This window comes from Crocodylus siamensis, chromosome 1 (assembly GCF_052110815.1).
Source record: "Crocodylus siamensis isolate JL-2025a chromosome 1, ASM5211081v1, whole genome shotgun sequence".
In the NCBI taxonomy this organism is placed as follows: domain Eukaryota; kingdom Metazoa; phylum Chordata; order Crocodylia; family Crocodylidae; genus Crocodylus; species Crocodylus siamensis.
Window position 1 is genome coordinate 27242820 of NC_143395.1, and position 15915 is coordinate 27258734.

Genomic DNA, 15915 nt, shown 5'->3' on the forward strand with positions numbered 1-15915 from the left:
CATTAGATTTGTGTCAAAAAAGACTCAGGGTAGCTTAAAGTAAAAGAAAAAATTATTTAATGGGTAAACTGGAGTATGTGTTGCTTGGGTACCTTTCCTAAATGTTCCTGTTTTGTCAGTGATGTGATTATCACTGTTTCATAACCAAGTGTTTGTGGGTTTTTGTTTGAATTATTTCCTAGATTTTTAATGCTTACGTAGGGGGTAAGGGCCACTGGGCAAAGGACAAAGAACCTGTCTTGAGGTAGAAGTGCAGCTGCCAGGCATATATGCCCTCAGATTTCAGTTTCAGGGCATGAATTTTGGCGTGCCTTCTCTATCATAGGAGACCAGCATAACTCTCTGGAAGCTTGGCGTGCACATGGTTGCTGCCAGGCTGTATTCTCGGTGCATAAATTTTATGATGTAGTATAGTAGCTAACAGTGATGCGCAATCTAAATTTAAAAAATGCTGGATTATTCAGGATCCACTTATCTAACAATCTGTGTTAGGTTATAAACTTTAATAAATGTCAGTCACAGATGAAGAAAACAAAGGTTGCTGTGGACACATTTCAGTTGGAACCCCATTTCAGCAAATGACATAAAAACTAAGTCAGTGTGAAATTTCTTACTGGTTGGGCTTTTACTTTGAGAGAGAAATAGAAATTTTTGTCCCATTTTTAAGTCTGTAAAAGATGACAAGGTTGCCTTTTGGATTACAGTCACCACCAGGTACTTCAGCAGTTACTTCCCATAGACCCCAGTTAAATTCAGTGCTCCGCTGCACCAGGTACTGCATAAATACCTGAAAGTCCAACTATGCCCCCGAAGAACTTAGAAGAAAAATAGAAGAAAGAGAAAGTCAGGCTTATTGTACAATCAGGATTTGACACTTTGTTACTTCTAAAAGAGAATATTTTTAATATCAAGGAAGTCAGTGACATGTAGGAGTCTGATATAATGATATTACTGTACTGCTAAGAAAGAGTTTGTTTCAAGGTGTTAACATTTGAAGAAGTAAAACTTTCATAATCCATGTGACAAAACATTGACTTTAAGCAACGGTATCCCTTAGGACTGCAACATTTATTTTGCTGTGGTTCAAAGAGTTACTTTGCATCTGAGGAATAAAAATCTACATTAAAGCAGAACCTCAGCTGATTCCATAACTAAGTTCAAATAATGATTTCTGAAGCAGTATACTTATCTTTTAGTGCAGCAGGGCTGCCTTTGCACTTTTGAAATGTGGCACTAAGGAATGTTAAGGGAAGAATCTTCCTTGCAGGTTGAAGCCATGTTGAATACTGATTTTCCTGATGCTTATTGAGAATTTTCTGATGAAATATTCTCTGCAAATATATAGTAACTTCAGGAAGCTTTTGAATTTTGTCATGTTTTCTGACTGTTCTTATTTCTGTACCAAGAAGTTAATATATATATTCTCCTCTCGCTGAATGTATGCAAGAGAATGTGTCAGAATAAAAACATAAAAAGTGACCATGGAGAACTAATCTTTGGGCATTATAATAAGTCTAAGTAGTTTTGGAAGACTTGTAAAATTATACTTTACAGTTGTATATTAATTGAAGCTATTGAAAGTTTGGGATTTGCATCTCTTTGCAGTTGCTGAATAAATATTACTTTAACAAAACCCCTTCTTCGTTGTTTTACCCAGCTACTTAAACCTGTACTGAACTTTGTGAGTAGTCCACTTAGTGCGAGCCTTAATACCTTGCTCAATTGAAGCTCTAGTGATTTGCTTAAAGCATTGAAGGAAGGTAATGATTGACTTGCTGTAATAGCTTAGCTTCGTTTTATTTTCTTGAGAGATGTTTAACAAACATTTTTGTATTCTGCGTACACAACGTTCTCAGGATGTGAACTTCAGGTTGTGTATGGTTGTCCTCTTTTTTTCTCACGTTCTAGTCTTTGACAGCTACGGGCTGACTCCTTAATGCATAGTTTCTTTTCAGGCTACTCAGATCCTAGAACCCAAATCTTTCACTTTGTGGAAAGCATGCTACTGTTAGGCCAGGGGTGAGCAAGATATAGCTCGCGGGTTGGATCTGGCTTGCAGCTGCTTCCACGACACTCTGAATGGGGCTGAGCCTTGCCTGGGGCAGCTGCTCTACACTCTCACCTGCACCCACCTCACATCCACCAATGGCATGGCCCTGGCCAGCATGCACAGCTTCCCCCACTGCTGCTGCAGCTGTGCTGCCTGGGTACTGTTTGGCTCCCCCCACCTCTAGCAGCTCCTGCTTCTTCTGTCCCTGCTGCACTGGCCCAGGTGGGGGAGAAGTTGCAGCAGGGGAGCTCCTATCCCAACACGTGAGGCTCCCTTCCACCCACTTTGCATGCCCAGTGTGATCTGCAGGCAGCATAGGCGGTGGAAGGCCAGGGCTAACGGGGCTTAGCGGGTAAGGGATTGAGGCCCCTGCGGTGAGGGAGGGAGTGGGACAGTGGCTGGGGTGGGTTTTAGGATGGTCAGACCTGGGTGGTTCGTCCAGGGGTGTGGTGGGGCTCCTGCCACTGCGCACAACCTGGCAGAGGCCTGCGGGGCATATGCTTCCTGGATCTGTGCACAGGGTGGAAGCAGACTGCCCACTGTAGGCTGAGCTCTGTGTCCCTCTGCTTCTGCCCAGGAGCGATGCAACATCATATGCTGCTGTGTGCTGACTGTGCTATGTCCCCTGCCTGCCCAGTGGCGGCAGGCATATGATGTTGCATCGTTCCCAGGGCACCAGCAGCAGGGTGCAGCAGCAGCCCACATTCAGCCTATGCACAGATCTGGGGAGCACATTTCCCTTGGGCCTCTGCCGGGGTGTGTAGCCCCCTCTACAGCCCTGGACTAGCTGCCCGGGCTATGACCCTCCCATGAGCTGCTCTGGTCCTGGGGCTCCGTTAATCCTGGCCTCCGCCTCTGCCCCACCCCCTCCTTCACTGTGGTGGCCTCAATCTGCCCCTCCCCCCCAGCCACTTTCCCATGGCAGACTTACCTGCTGAGGGGGTGGGGGTGTTGGTGGGTGCATGTATGTGGAAGTGTGTGCTCAGCCCCCCCCCCCCCCAAAAAAACAAACAAACAACTTTCTTACTCCACCTATGGTTGGCAGCCAACTAGGTGGAAGGTAGTTAAGAGCTGGAGCTGATGTGCTGAGGCAAGAGCTGCCCAGCTGCTGCTGCTTCCTTCCTGCCTGGAGTAGCACAGCAGGGTCAGGAGCAGGAGGAGGGAAGAGCTACAGGAGGTGGGGGGAGTTGAGCAGTACCCAGGCAGATGCAGCAGTAATGAGAGCAGCCCTGCCGAGAAGCTGTGTATCTTGGCCAGGGCATTGCCATTGGAGGGAGTGCAGTGCAGGCTGCCCTGGGAGGGAGCAGGTGGGGTTTGGCCCCATTCAGAGCGCAGCAGCCCACCTGGAGGCAGGCAGAACGTACCTTTCCCTCCTGGGCAAGTTCTGCTGTACACACCCCATGCCGTCCTCCCCCCTCCCCCCCCCAGCTGGCTCCCAGGACCTAGTGCATGTGCAGCCTCCTAGGTGCATACACACATGTACCCCATCTGCATGTACACCCACACACCCTCCCCCCACAGTGTGCAAGAGCAAGACTATTTTGAGCTATTATGCAATTGCCTCTATATATACTACTAACCCTCCCCCCCCCAATAAATTGGAACAGAAATATCTTTTGAAATGAAATTGAAATATGATAGATGTTTGAATTTTAGTATATTTTTTAAATCTGTAACTTGCTAAAATGATGTCTTCTGAAATATTTTGTGTGTGCAGTCCTCAGCAGCTTGCTAAAACTTACTGGTGGCCAACTGGTAGCTCATCAACCAAAATAATTGCCTGTCCTTGTCTTAGACTATTATATAGAAGGTGGATATCTCCTCATTTGTTGTTTCCAATGAATATAGTCTTGGTTGCAGTGCTGCTTGTGTTTTAGGTTGTCTGTGTGTTTTGATCACCCCTACTGTACTGGAGCCCTTCATAGACTGAGCTTCACCTTGTTTTGGATCCCAAGTGGCTGGGGTCCGGCTGTTCTGATAGTGGCAGTTGTGGGCAAGAACTAGAAGCACTAAGGGATCTTTCATGTCAGAAAGAGGCACAGTGCTGTTAGGCTTTTTCAGATCTTGTCCTGAGTCCTGGTGTCCTTTCCTAGTGACATGATCAACCTCTTCCTTTTGTGAAGGACAGAACAGCAGCTGAGAATGTGTCAGTAGAGGCTTTGATATTCCTGTGAAGGAAATGTTGAGTAATAAATTAGCCATGCTCCACTGAGCTCTGGGCTGTCTGTATGAAGCTGATGGCTGCTTTTGCTTTAAGAAATTTATATTCTGGAAATCAAATGGCTTCATGTCATTTTGGATATTTCTTAAAATGCTGCGTAGATGAAAACATTAGGATATATCTATGTATGCATATACACTGAGTGAGTGGTAAGCGAGAGAGTCTTACTTAATTTCTTCAAAACCTGCTGTTCCTGCATTAGTGCTTCTGTGTTTAGGAACTGGGTAAGCATTTAGATTTTCAAATAATTACAATAAATTAACAGAGGTTTCATTGCTGTTCAGAATTGGTTTGTGTTCACTAAAGTATGTTATTTGGTTAGTGTGAGAGATCTTTATGCAAACTAGCATAGTTTACTTTCTTTCTAATAATGAAGTAAAATCTGATAGTTTCTTTACTGACTTTTTGAAATACAGGTGTGTGCTGTTGTAGAAGTATTTGAAGTACTATCCAAAGATGGCCAGCTTGATGACTCAGAGTCTCTTGACTTACGTGGAAGAAGGGAATGTTCCTGCTCTGAAAACACTTCTTGAAAAGTGTAAGGATGTGGATGAGAGAAATGAGGTGAGATGAGTTTGTCAGCTTCATTAAAGTTTGTTGCATGTTAATTAGAGCTGTATCAATAGATCAGTCCCATATTGGATCAGCACTGATACAAGGAAAATTGGTGGTGGCTCCGGCTGCTGCCCATATGCAAGGAGGGCATGGGGGGCGGGACGTGTACCCCCAGATCTGTGCATGGAGCAAAGGTGTGCTGCTGTTGCAGGCTGGTGCTGGGGCAGCACTGGGTTCTTCCTGGTGGGGCTTGGGGCAGGTGGTAGTAGCACTGGGAGGAGAACTGCAGTGAATTTTGGGATGGCTGCAGCCTCCCTCAGCTCCCCATAACTCTCCTCTCAGCACTGCCACCACAAGAGACTTACCAGCTGGATGCTGCTCTCCAGGCTGCCTGGCTGCATGTCAGCGATCAGTTCGGTGTTGGCCGATATGGCTCATTAAAAATCAGCCATTAGTATCAGTCAAAAAAATCTCTAATGTTAATTGTATGATTAATAACTTAAGTTTGTATACAGGTGTAAATAGTGTAATACATTGCTTTTTAGCTCTGGAAGCCTGATAAAGTTAATAACTAAATAATGAAAACATTATTTAAAAATTATTTATATAGTACCACAAACCTGCTTGGCACTTTATAGCATCAATTCTAAAAACTTTCCTAGAAAACTTGTGCTATGATTTAAACTCTAGAACTTGGTGGGCAAAATATGGCCTGTGGGCCAGATCTGGTATGCCCATGGCAGACACCCTCCAACTGATTGGATCCAGTCGACAGTTGCACCCACGGCTCTCTGAATGGGACTGAGCCACATTTGGGGCAGCCAGAGCTGTGCTCTCACCCACAACTGCTGGCCCTGGCCCTCAACAGCTCACTAGTATTTGTTAAGTGGCTCTCCCACTGAAATTATTGCCCATCCCTGCTCCAGGATATGCCCCCTTGTACAAAATGCCTTACAGTGATGGTTATTGGAAGTATCTCTTTATGGAAAAATCTGATTATAATTAATCAAGGAAAGTGCCTGATAGATTTGGATGCCTTTGTGGACAAATCAGTACATTTCCGTAGTTAAGAACATAAGACTGGAAGATGCTTCCCTGGTCCCTTGAGTCCAGTTTCCTGCGTCTACCAGCAGTCGTAAACTGAAAGAATCCCCCAAATTGCCACTTCCATTGCTTACCCACAGCTATGAGAAATAATGCCTCAAACCTCAACGATACTCTGTCTCAGTGACAGAGTTGTCAACTGGGGTGCCATGGCACTCTTGGGTGCTACAAGAACAAGATCCTTTGAAGGGTGCTGTGAGATGTGAAGAAATAAGCAGATTACCACTGTGCTGCATGGGTGCTCAAAGTGCCTGCTTCCCTACCACCGTGGATTATACTTTGCCACACTGCCCTGAAAAACGTTCCGATTCAGAATTAGCATTGATCCTTGTCCTGTTTCTTACAATGTGGTATCAAAAGTTTTGCTTATATCTAGATAAATTAAGTCCACTGTAATATTATGCCCATAGCCTTCTTTGTGCTAAAAGTAGAAGACAGTATTGATAAAATATATTCCGTAATTAACCAGTCAACAGGAAGTTAGTATTTATTTAGAAACAGTAATCCTCACTAAAGCTACTCTTATCAGAATGAAGTATTTTGGCTTTTCTGAAATATTGCTTATATTTTTCTTATAGTAGGCAGCTACAGTGGACATCCTCTGTGTATTGTGAAGGGAATCTGCAAGAGGCAAAGATTTTTTCTGAAGGGGTGATTTATCTTTTTTTGGACCAACTATATAGTAGGGAAGAGATCTTAGTCAAACTATCAGGCATGAGGCACTTTTCTTAGGTCTTCCTCAGAAAGAAGCAGACGCAGTTTGAGCAAAGTAGCAGTAGAGCAGTAGTAAATAAAAGTAAGTAAATAAAAACAAACAATCTGCTTAAAGGAATGGAAGAAGGCTGCAAAATAGGAGCAAAGAGATGTTCTTAGGAATAGCCAAACAAGAGAAATGAAGTAGAAAAGGATACTTTGGAAGAGCAAGGCCATTCAAAAGAGGAATCCACTGTCACAAGGGCCACCTCACAGCTTGCATACCAGCAACACAGGAGGGAATACCAACATCACCTAGAATACCACCATTGTTAAACTTTATTATAACTCCCCCTATTCTGCTCCAAAATATTTGTACACTTCAAAGGCCTGAATTTCTGCCCCGAGAAACAAACCAACTAGACAATAATATGTATGTAGAGAACTGGAAGAATTTTTCTGCAGACTTCAGCTGAAAGAATGCTTCCACTACTGGGACAGAACCACACTCCACAACAACAGATAAGATCAGTAACAAAAAAACCCACCCCCAAAACAACAGGACATCACGTGGCAGACAGAACTACTGCTGTACTGACTGGTTTTAGAAGAAAGCTAACAGTGAAATTCTCAGCTGAAACCTTGACCACCTTAGCTTCTTATTCAGTGAAAAAAGCCATGCTGTCACCTGTGATCCAATAACAAAATAGTAATCAAATGAGCAGACAGAAGAGAAGCTATATTCCTCTTCAACTGTCAAGACTACATCTATGAGTAGGAACCTACTCAGTTCATGATTTTGTAGATTTTGCAAAAATTGTGAAATCAGGCAATGTCTGCAATATCTGCAACCCCCCCCCCTCAAACCCCCCCCCTCCAAAACCCAAACCCTTACTGAAAATAAAATGGTGGATCCCCACTGGGGGAACTCAGTCAGTGAGGGACTGCATGATGGACAGCCCTCTTAGCCAGTCAGCAGCAAGGGGCAGGGCCACTGGACCCCCACATTCAGTTGGAGGTGTGGGGGGAGGTCTGCTGAAACAAGCCTGTGAAAATGCTGGCCAGCCCAGCAGTCTGCTGGTGAAATTGGCTGCCTGCCTCCTGAATTTGGGTAGGTCCCTAACTATGACCAGTGAGGCTAATAGACAACTCTGACAGCAATGATAATGAAAAAATTTACAGAGGACCCCACAACAGTATTTGTCCTTCAAAGCATTATCAAATCCTTTTAATACCAGCCTCAGGAAAAATGTTTGTACTAATCCCCTGCTCTCCCATCCCAAGAACATTTTACACATTCCTGAAGGATCCTCAAACAAAGTAACTCCAGCAGACCCATCAGATCCTACTGCATGCTGCCATCCCAATCCTCCCTGCTCCTCCCCCCCCTTATTGCAGCTGCCACTTCTTTCACCACTGGATTCACTGCTTGTGGCAGTTGGTAGCAATAGCAAACAGCAGCATGGGTAAAGGGTAGCAGCAGTAGATCTGGCCTGCATTCTGTAGTTTGAGTACTCCTAGTGAATGGCAAGACTGAATGTTATGTTGTCCTTTGTTCTTGTCACTAAAATTTTTTTGCATTGTGTAAAGAAGTAGTTTGAATGTTACTAGTGTTACTCAAATATTTAAAGCTTAAAACTATGTGAACTGAGCTTGACATTCTTTGTAGATATTGGAACTTTTCAGGTGGTGTGCATGTGTGTTTTATATAAGTTGTCTAAGTAGTTTACTTAAAACTATAATTTGGTTTTAGAATGGTCAGACTCCATTAATGTTGGCTGCCGAGCAGGGCAATTTAGAAATTGTCCAAGAGCTGCTTAAGAAGGGAGCTAACTGCAACTTGGAAGACTCCGTAAGTATTAGCATCATTTTTATTTTTCAAGTTAATCCCATATTTTGTACTGGAGACACTGGCTCTGAAATATAATATAGGTCTGTACTGCACCGCTCCTCTTAAATGATGTGGCTTTGTGATTGAGCTTGGGCCAGTCTATCTTCACTTGAATCCAAGGCAAGGTTTTTTCCCCTCATTTAACATGGGGGTGGAAGCCCCCATCTTGGATGCAAGTACGTGTGGGGCACAGACAGCTCTTGCAGCAATAGGGCAGGCAAAATGGGGAAGGGATAGGCATAGGGTGTAAATACTCAGGGGAGGAGCAGGCAGCAGGGTGGCACAAGTGGTTAGGCATTCAGGGCAATTGCAGGTGCCAGTAATTAGATTTTGTACATGTAAAATTATTGAAATGTTATAAATTTTCCATGTATAGAATCTAATTATTAGGGGCTCGTTTTAAATTCAGAGACATCTTGGATATGTGTAAATTCTAAAGTAAAATTGTAAATGTGTGCCACTGTAATTGATCCACAAGCATCTTCTCTTTACTTGTTCTACACTGGGTCCTCAGTTGTAATAGCATACAGTTGTAGCATATAGCAGTAGCTGTAGGTTACTTTCTATTTGTAAACATATTCTACCATGAAAGTATGCATTTAACGGTCCATACCTACTGAAAGAACAGGGTACAGAATGATATGCCATCAGAATAAGAAAGAAATCTTAAAGTATGGATGAGGAAGATATATTAAGATGGCTTGAAAAAGATGGAGAATGATTGAGGTAGAGATAAAAAGATTTATTCAAGATGGTAGAAGTTACAGAGGAGAGACCTCTTTTACCAGCTGTAACAAGAAACAAAAAGGTTCAGAGTAATGTTTTATAAACAGAGTAGATATGTGAATGGTTAAATGTTTATAAACGTTTGACTGTTCACATATTTTGATAACTGGTAATACTGGGGAGAGGGAAGTGGTGTGGGCAGGCAGGAGGGAGGGAGGACAGGAGAGGCGGAGGGGAGACTAGTACCTAGGCAGGCAGGAGGGAGGGAGGAACGAGGAGGGGGCTATTTCCTAGTGCAGCATGGATACGGTATAGGTGCTATGAGGGTCCCAATCCTTTTTGTGGCAGTGCAGCTCTGACCCCTTCCCCTCTGTTTGCCCCAAGGTGCATATGCACCTGTCAGTGGCAACGAGTCAGGTTGGGGCTCTGCATACCCCAGTGCAGCAGCTTGCAGCCTCCCAGCAGCCTGTTATGGTCAGCTCGGGCTCTAGGCAGCCCCTGCCACCTACCACTGAGTCTGGGCTCCTTGCAATGGGGAGGCTGCAAGCAGCTGCATTGGGGTCTGTGGAGCCCCTGGCCCAGCTCTTAGGCAGTGGCAGATGCACACATGCCTTGGGATGGATGGTGGGGAAAGGGCCAGGGCTGCGCTGCCATAAGAAAGTATTGGGCCTCTCGCAGCTTCTTCACCATGAGGCATGCAACTGCTGCTGGAAATGAGCCAGGACAGGGCCTCACAGACCCTGGTGCAACTGCTTGCTGCTTTATCCCCTGGGTAGCCAGGTGCCAGCAGCAGCTGTGGGTACAGGGCTTTCCCAGCCTGCTGCTGCCCCTTGTGGTTTGACAGTCTGTGCTGGGCTCAGCGCTGCTGTCTGCAGCCAATGCTAAGTAGCTGCGCACTGGTGGCAGAAGCAAAGAAATGTCTTTTCCAGCCCACTGATGCACAACTGCCTGGGGGCTGGGGCCCACTGCAGGCAGCAGCAGTGAGCCCCTCCATAACCCCATAAAGTCATAGCCAGCAGCAGCAGGTGAGGGCTTTCCTAGTCCACTGCAGCCACCTGGAGAACAAGTGAATATGGAGGGGGGCAGTCCCTGGTAGATGTGCGTTATTGGTTAATCGTTTAACTGATAACATTAGAGGAGTTTAAACAGGTACAGGCAACCCCCACTTTAGCTATAGCACTGTTTTGCTATAATGCTCATTTTAAATTGATACCTGATTTCCATTAGCGCTCAGTGAGTTTCATTATAACGCTCATGGTTGCCATCTTGGATCATTAAAAACAATTGCAGTCGCCGTCTTGGGTAGTCACATACTTTCGGTTTTGTTAATGCTCATTTCGCTTAACGCTCAGTTTTTCAGGAAACAGTTAAGAGCGCTAAGCAGGGTTGCCTTTGCTTAATTTTTATATACAGCCCTAAAACAGAGGACTTGAGTACTGAAAGAAACAGATTAGAAGAGGGTTTCAAAAGCAAGAATAGAAAGCTTTGGAATTGAATTCTGAAATGAATAGGTAGCTTTAACTGCATCACTCCTCTCATTAATACTACTTTAAATATGTAAAAAGCTACACAGACAGGCAACTGTTTGTTCTGAAGAAACAAGATTTTAGAGGATATGGAGATATGAGTTGCAACAGGTGAGCTGAAAAAAAAAGAGGTAGATGAATTATGGAATTGGAGCTGGAGCCAATGCAGTTATGTACTGTATTTCTAGTTTTCCGTGTATAGAATCTAATTATTGAAGGATTGTCTTAAATTTTTCCCTGCCACTGCAGTGGGGAAAGCAGTGGTAGTGTGTCTGGTGGGGGTGCCAGTAATGGGGCTGGCAGTTTGTTCCCTGCTGCCCATTTTCCTCTTCCTGCCCCCCTGCTTTATCCCCTCCAAGACAAGGAGCTTTTCCCTCCCAAGTTAAATGGGGAAAACCTTGTCTAAAAATCAAGTAAATGCAGTATCTGGCCATTCTTGGGCAGGGTTATTAAATGTTATGCTGTTACAAGCACACTCATAGGAGAAGGAGAATTCCAATACAGCTCAGAACCGGAGAAGAATCATTTGATGGATGAGTTGTATTTCTGGTTTCTTTTGCTTGTGAGAAGCTTCTTAGACCCATAATTGAAAACAGTTGATATGCTACCCCTTTGAGCAGATGATGAAAGAGAATAAAAATTGTAGTCAAGAGGGAGAAATGAGTTAGAAAAGTGCTGGCACAGAAGAAGGTGAAAAATATTTTCAGTGGTAATAGCTGTACTGAAATGAAGGGGTTAGAAAATAACTATCATTAGAAAGATATTGGTTTTTAACTACACAGAATGAAATAATTTCCATGCTGCAGTTATGGCAAAACTAAGTGTAAACTTGTGAGAGAGTAATAAAAATTAGTATTTTAGTTAGTCTTTGTCTGTTAAATTTCAGTAAATATTAGTTTAAGCCATCTTTTAACCCCTTGGTTAATTTATCAGGATGTTGAAATCATTTATTTGCAAAAAAGGTCTCACATTTATGAATACAAGACAGTGTGACATTTAACATAACATACAATTTTACATCAAGTGTCATGAGTTGAATTTGTGGTTTTTATTAAGAAAGATACTTCATAGTCGTAAGTGAACCACTCCATGGTAGGTGGGCACTGGGATAGTTACCATAAATATTTTACACTCTGTCTTTTGGAAGTGCTGTTAAGGATATTTCAAACATTTTACTTCTTTTACTCTTTTTTTGTAGGATAACTGGACAGCTCTTATTTCGGCATCCAAGGAAGGACATGTAGATATTGTAGCAGAACTGCTTAACTGTAATGTTAATTTGGAGCACCGGGATATGGTTTGTGTCTTTCTCATTCTAAAGTGGAATAGTTCTTTAATAGGAGGCGTATATGGACTTGTTAACGTTAAACTGTGTGAAACAGTGAAGATAATTTATTGCATGGTCAGTGTTTCAAAATATAGAATCTCGTTTAATTGTTTTTTACAGTTCTGCTCTAAAGAAGCAACACTTACCTTGTTCGTATGTTGTAGGTTTTGATTTTGCTGGGAGTGGTAGTTACAGTAAAAATTACTTTTTTGTACTAATTTAAGTGCTCTGGACTGTAACAGCTGTTTATTTTTTCCTTGCAGAACTGTACACATCCAAGGCACAAACACACTGCTGAAACATGCTTAGGGTTTTACAGCAGTAACTGTGTTCTACTAACTTTGTCAGTAGTTTCACAGTGACTTTTTTTTTTTTTTAGTGAGCCAGCTGTAAAATAGGTAGTGGTTTCCCCTACTTTTGTGATCCATAATAGAAATACTTAATCCTTCAGTTAAATAAGGTGCTGCTTTTGTTTGAGGTCTGAATTTTTGTTTGCAAATTTCATAATACAGTTTAGGAGAATTTTTTTCTCTTTTGCACTCTGCAGCAAAACTTAGGCTAGCTTTACATATTTGATTATTAAGATCACAAGACAGGATCATAGATTGCTACTGTTTGTTGGACTTGTTAAAAGAAGTCCCAGTACAGTTATACAATTAAAGGAAATGAATAGGTATGAATTTAAATAAGTAATATTTTTCCAGTGTTTATTGTTTTTCTGTACTATATTCTCCAGGGAGGATGGACAGCTTTAATGTGGGCATCCTATAAAGGTCGTACTGAAGTAGCTGAGCTGCTTCTTGAGAAGGGATCAAATCCAAACATCACGGGGCTGGTAAGGCCTAATCCGGGAAAAGTGGTGGGATGCACAAAAACTTGAATTATGCAGTAGTATTTTGCTAGAAACTGAGTCTTATACACTGAATCGTGTAGTAATAAAGTGGTTGTTGTTTTTAAGAATATATCCGTCACTATTTTTAATTTAAATGCACTGATCTTTATAGATCTTTGATAAGGTTATTATCACTGGGAAGATGTTAAGAATGTTTCAGTAATTACTGTGTAGTAAGCCATGTGGAAGTTTGGTTAATTAATTAAGTTTTAATTACTTCATCTGTAATGTATCATATAAATGTTTATTCAATTAATCTCTTGTTTTATAGAAAAAATAATTATCAAATTGTCTGGGTTATGTAATTGTATGGCACGTACACATAGTTGAAGAATAATTACAATGTTACCTACTTGAGATCTATTTTGTCTTCTATATATGTAGGTATTATTATGGAATTGTAGTCACCAAGAATCTTAAATAAATCCATTGATAAGTTTGTTGGGTGGTTTTTTTTTGGTTGGATGGTTTGTTTGCGTTTTTTGGTTGCGCATCTGTATTACAACTGTGAGTCCAAATTAATAGTGCAGTGTCCTAATGTGACCATTTAAATGTTTGTAAAGATTAGTTGTGACCAAATAACTTCCCAACACCTGTTAAGCTATTTCATTGTTGTCAGTTATTGAAATATAGCTGGTGTTTTTAATTTTATGCCCTTTTCCTTTTATGTTTTCTCAAGTCTGAAATATTTTGACAGATATTTTCTTAATATGCAGATAAAAAGTAGAGTTATCAATGAATGTTTTTATTTCATATGGCTTAATTTTTTTTGTATTTTTTTTCATATAAGCAATACAGTGTTTATCCTGTCATTTGGGCAGCAGGACGAGGTCACTCAGATATAGTACGACTCTTACTGCAACATGGGGCTAAAGTGAACTGCTCTGACAAAGTAAGTTATGCTTATTTAGTTAGTATATTAATTTAATATGTTAGATGTGGGGGTGAGTACCAAGGGTTTAGGAAAATGTTTGGAATACAATATACAGATTTGCTTTCCAGTAAAATGTAATTTATTCAAGAGTTTCAAAAATCATTAAAATATATTCTGGTTATATTTTAGGATAAGTTTTTAGTTTAAAATATTTTTTTCTCTATAAGGTTAAAATCAGTCTGCCATAGATGAAGGAGCCTTTGTATATTTTCTTATTTCATACTATGCAGTTCACGGTTGGTAATGTACTAAAGATAATGTTTAATGTGGTGATGAACATCGATTACCTAACACATTCTCTCTCTATAGATATCTTAAATTGTTCAGGAGTGGTGCAACATAAAATGCCTTGACATATAAATCCAGCATACAGAAATCTGTGATTATGATAAAAGGAGTTAAAATCATAAGCATTTTAAATGTGGCTGTTTTATCTTGTGAAGTCTAGCTCTGTAATAGATTAGTTGATCACTGTACTAAAACAAATGCCTTGTGAGATGACATGAAAACACACCCTCAGGTTAAATAAATGAGCATAATGTTCAATCTGATCTGCCATGCATCTCCCAAAATAATTCAGATTTGTATATGTTCATGTGCTGCTGACAGGAGAGGGAATGAGGCTATCTCCATTTATTGCTTTTATCACTAAAGAGAAATGTCTAAATAGTGAATAAAGATAACATTGTGAAATAACTTAAATGTATGGATTAGCCAGCTATTTGAAAAGCTTGAATTATTTAGAGACAGAGTGGGGCACAACATAAATGTGAATGATTCAGTAACAGTCAACCAGTGAGGGCTAGCTACTTTTTACAACATGTTTCTCCCATGTAAGCTGAAAATATTTTTCTCCCTGTGCAAGCCATGCTACTTAACAGACTTCTTGAAAGGCCTGAAAAAATAGATGCCTATTGAAGCATACCCTGACATTTATATTCTTCACTCTAAGAGTAGAAGGGGAACTTTAAATTGTCAAGTATTTCTCAAAAAGTCTTTGTAAAGCAAGGTGGCAGTTTATGGTTCCTGTTATGTTAAGCTTAGGCAATGTTCCTTGAGAAAAGAGGTGATTTCTCACATAAGTGAGTTGGAAACGATTTAATTTCTGATCCATTAAAGCCCGTAAGCACATTTCATTTTTAGGTTAATATAGTCTTCTTGAAGTCAGTTGTACTGTTCACATGATGGAAAGTTAAATGTTTAGTTGCTTTTCTCGATTTAGAGCCTTGCGGCTTTACAGATCATACACCAGACAATCAGGTGAAAGCTATATTTTCAACAGTTCTTTACCTTAATGTTCTCTAACTAATAGGTACCTGTCACGGATTGCTAAACATCAGGTTTATATAGCAACAAAGGTCTTGTGTGAAAACATGGAAAACTTTTCTTAATTTACCAAAAAAAATCCCTGGTTGCTAACTACAGGTACTTCTTGTAATGTAGTGATGGTAAATAAAATAACTGGAATTTTTTTTATATTTATTTGAACTGTTTGTATTCAGAACAGGTTGTTTATGGTGTACCTGTGCTGTACCCTGGGCACTCTGAGGGGAGGATCTGCTTAAATGTGCCAAATCCAGAAATGCGGCTGTGAAACTGCTTTGGTTGTGCCCTCTGTAACACCATTCAAGAGCTCTCTCTGGCATGCTTAAAAGCAGGAGGGGGATTGACATGGAGTGGCCTTTCTGCTGCATTTCAGGGCTTGGCACATGTAAGTAGGAGTGGGTAGTTGAGGTCATTCTTCTTCGGGATCACTGGAGACATGTTGGTGAGGATGTACCATCACAGTCAGACATTATTACCAGCTGATGGCTGTTTGAGGAGGATACAGAAAGGTTGTTGTGTATTTGGTTCAGTTCCTATCTCATGTCCACTGGCAGTCTCAAAGAGGGCCCAATATTTTGAATGAGCATAAGGACTGTTAAACACTTGTGCTTAAATGAGCTTCACTTGGTTGCTCGCTCTCTCTCATCTGAGCCAGTAGGTAACGTGCTAA

At 41.4% G+C, this 15915-nt stretch overlaps 1 protein-coding gene across 3 annotated transcripts in view; it reads left to right on the top strand.

Moving 5' to 3' along the window:
• The window catches only part of KIDINS220 (kinase D interacting substrate 220), a 136800-nt gene that overhangs the window by 18205 nt on the left and 102680 nt on the right, over positions 1-15915 (top strand). For all 3 annotated transcript variants that reach the window (XM_090032487.1, XM_090032498.1, XM_090032504.1), the window contains exons 2-6: positions 4688-4835; positions 8377-8475; positions 11965-12063; positions 12830-12928; positions 13776-13877. In XM_090032487.1, the coding sequence (XP_089888613.1) occupies positions 4728-4835; positions 8377-8475; positions 11965-12063; positions 12830-12928; positions 13776-13877 (507 nt within the window). In that variant the 5' untranslated portion in view covers positions 4688-4727. The remainder of the gene's footprint in view (positions 1-4687; positions 4836-8376; positions 8476-11964; positions 12064-12829; positions 12929-13775; positions 13878-15915) is intronic.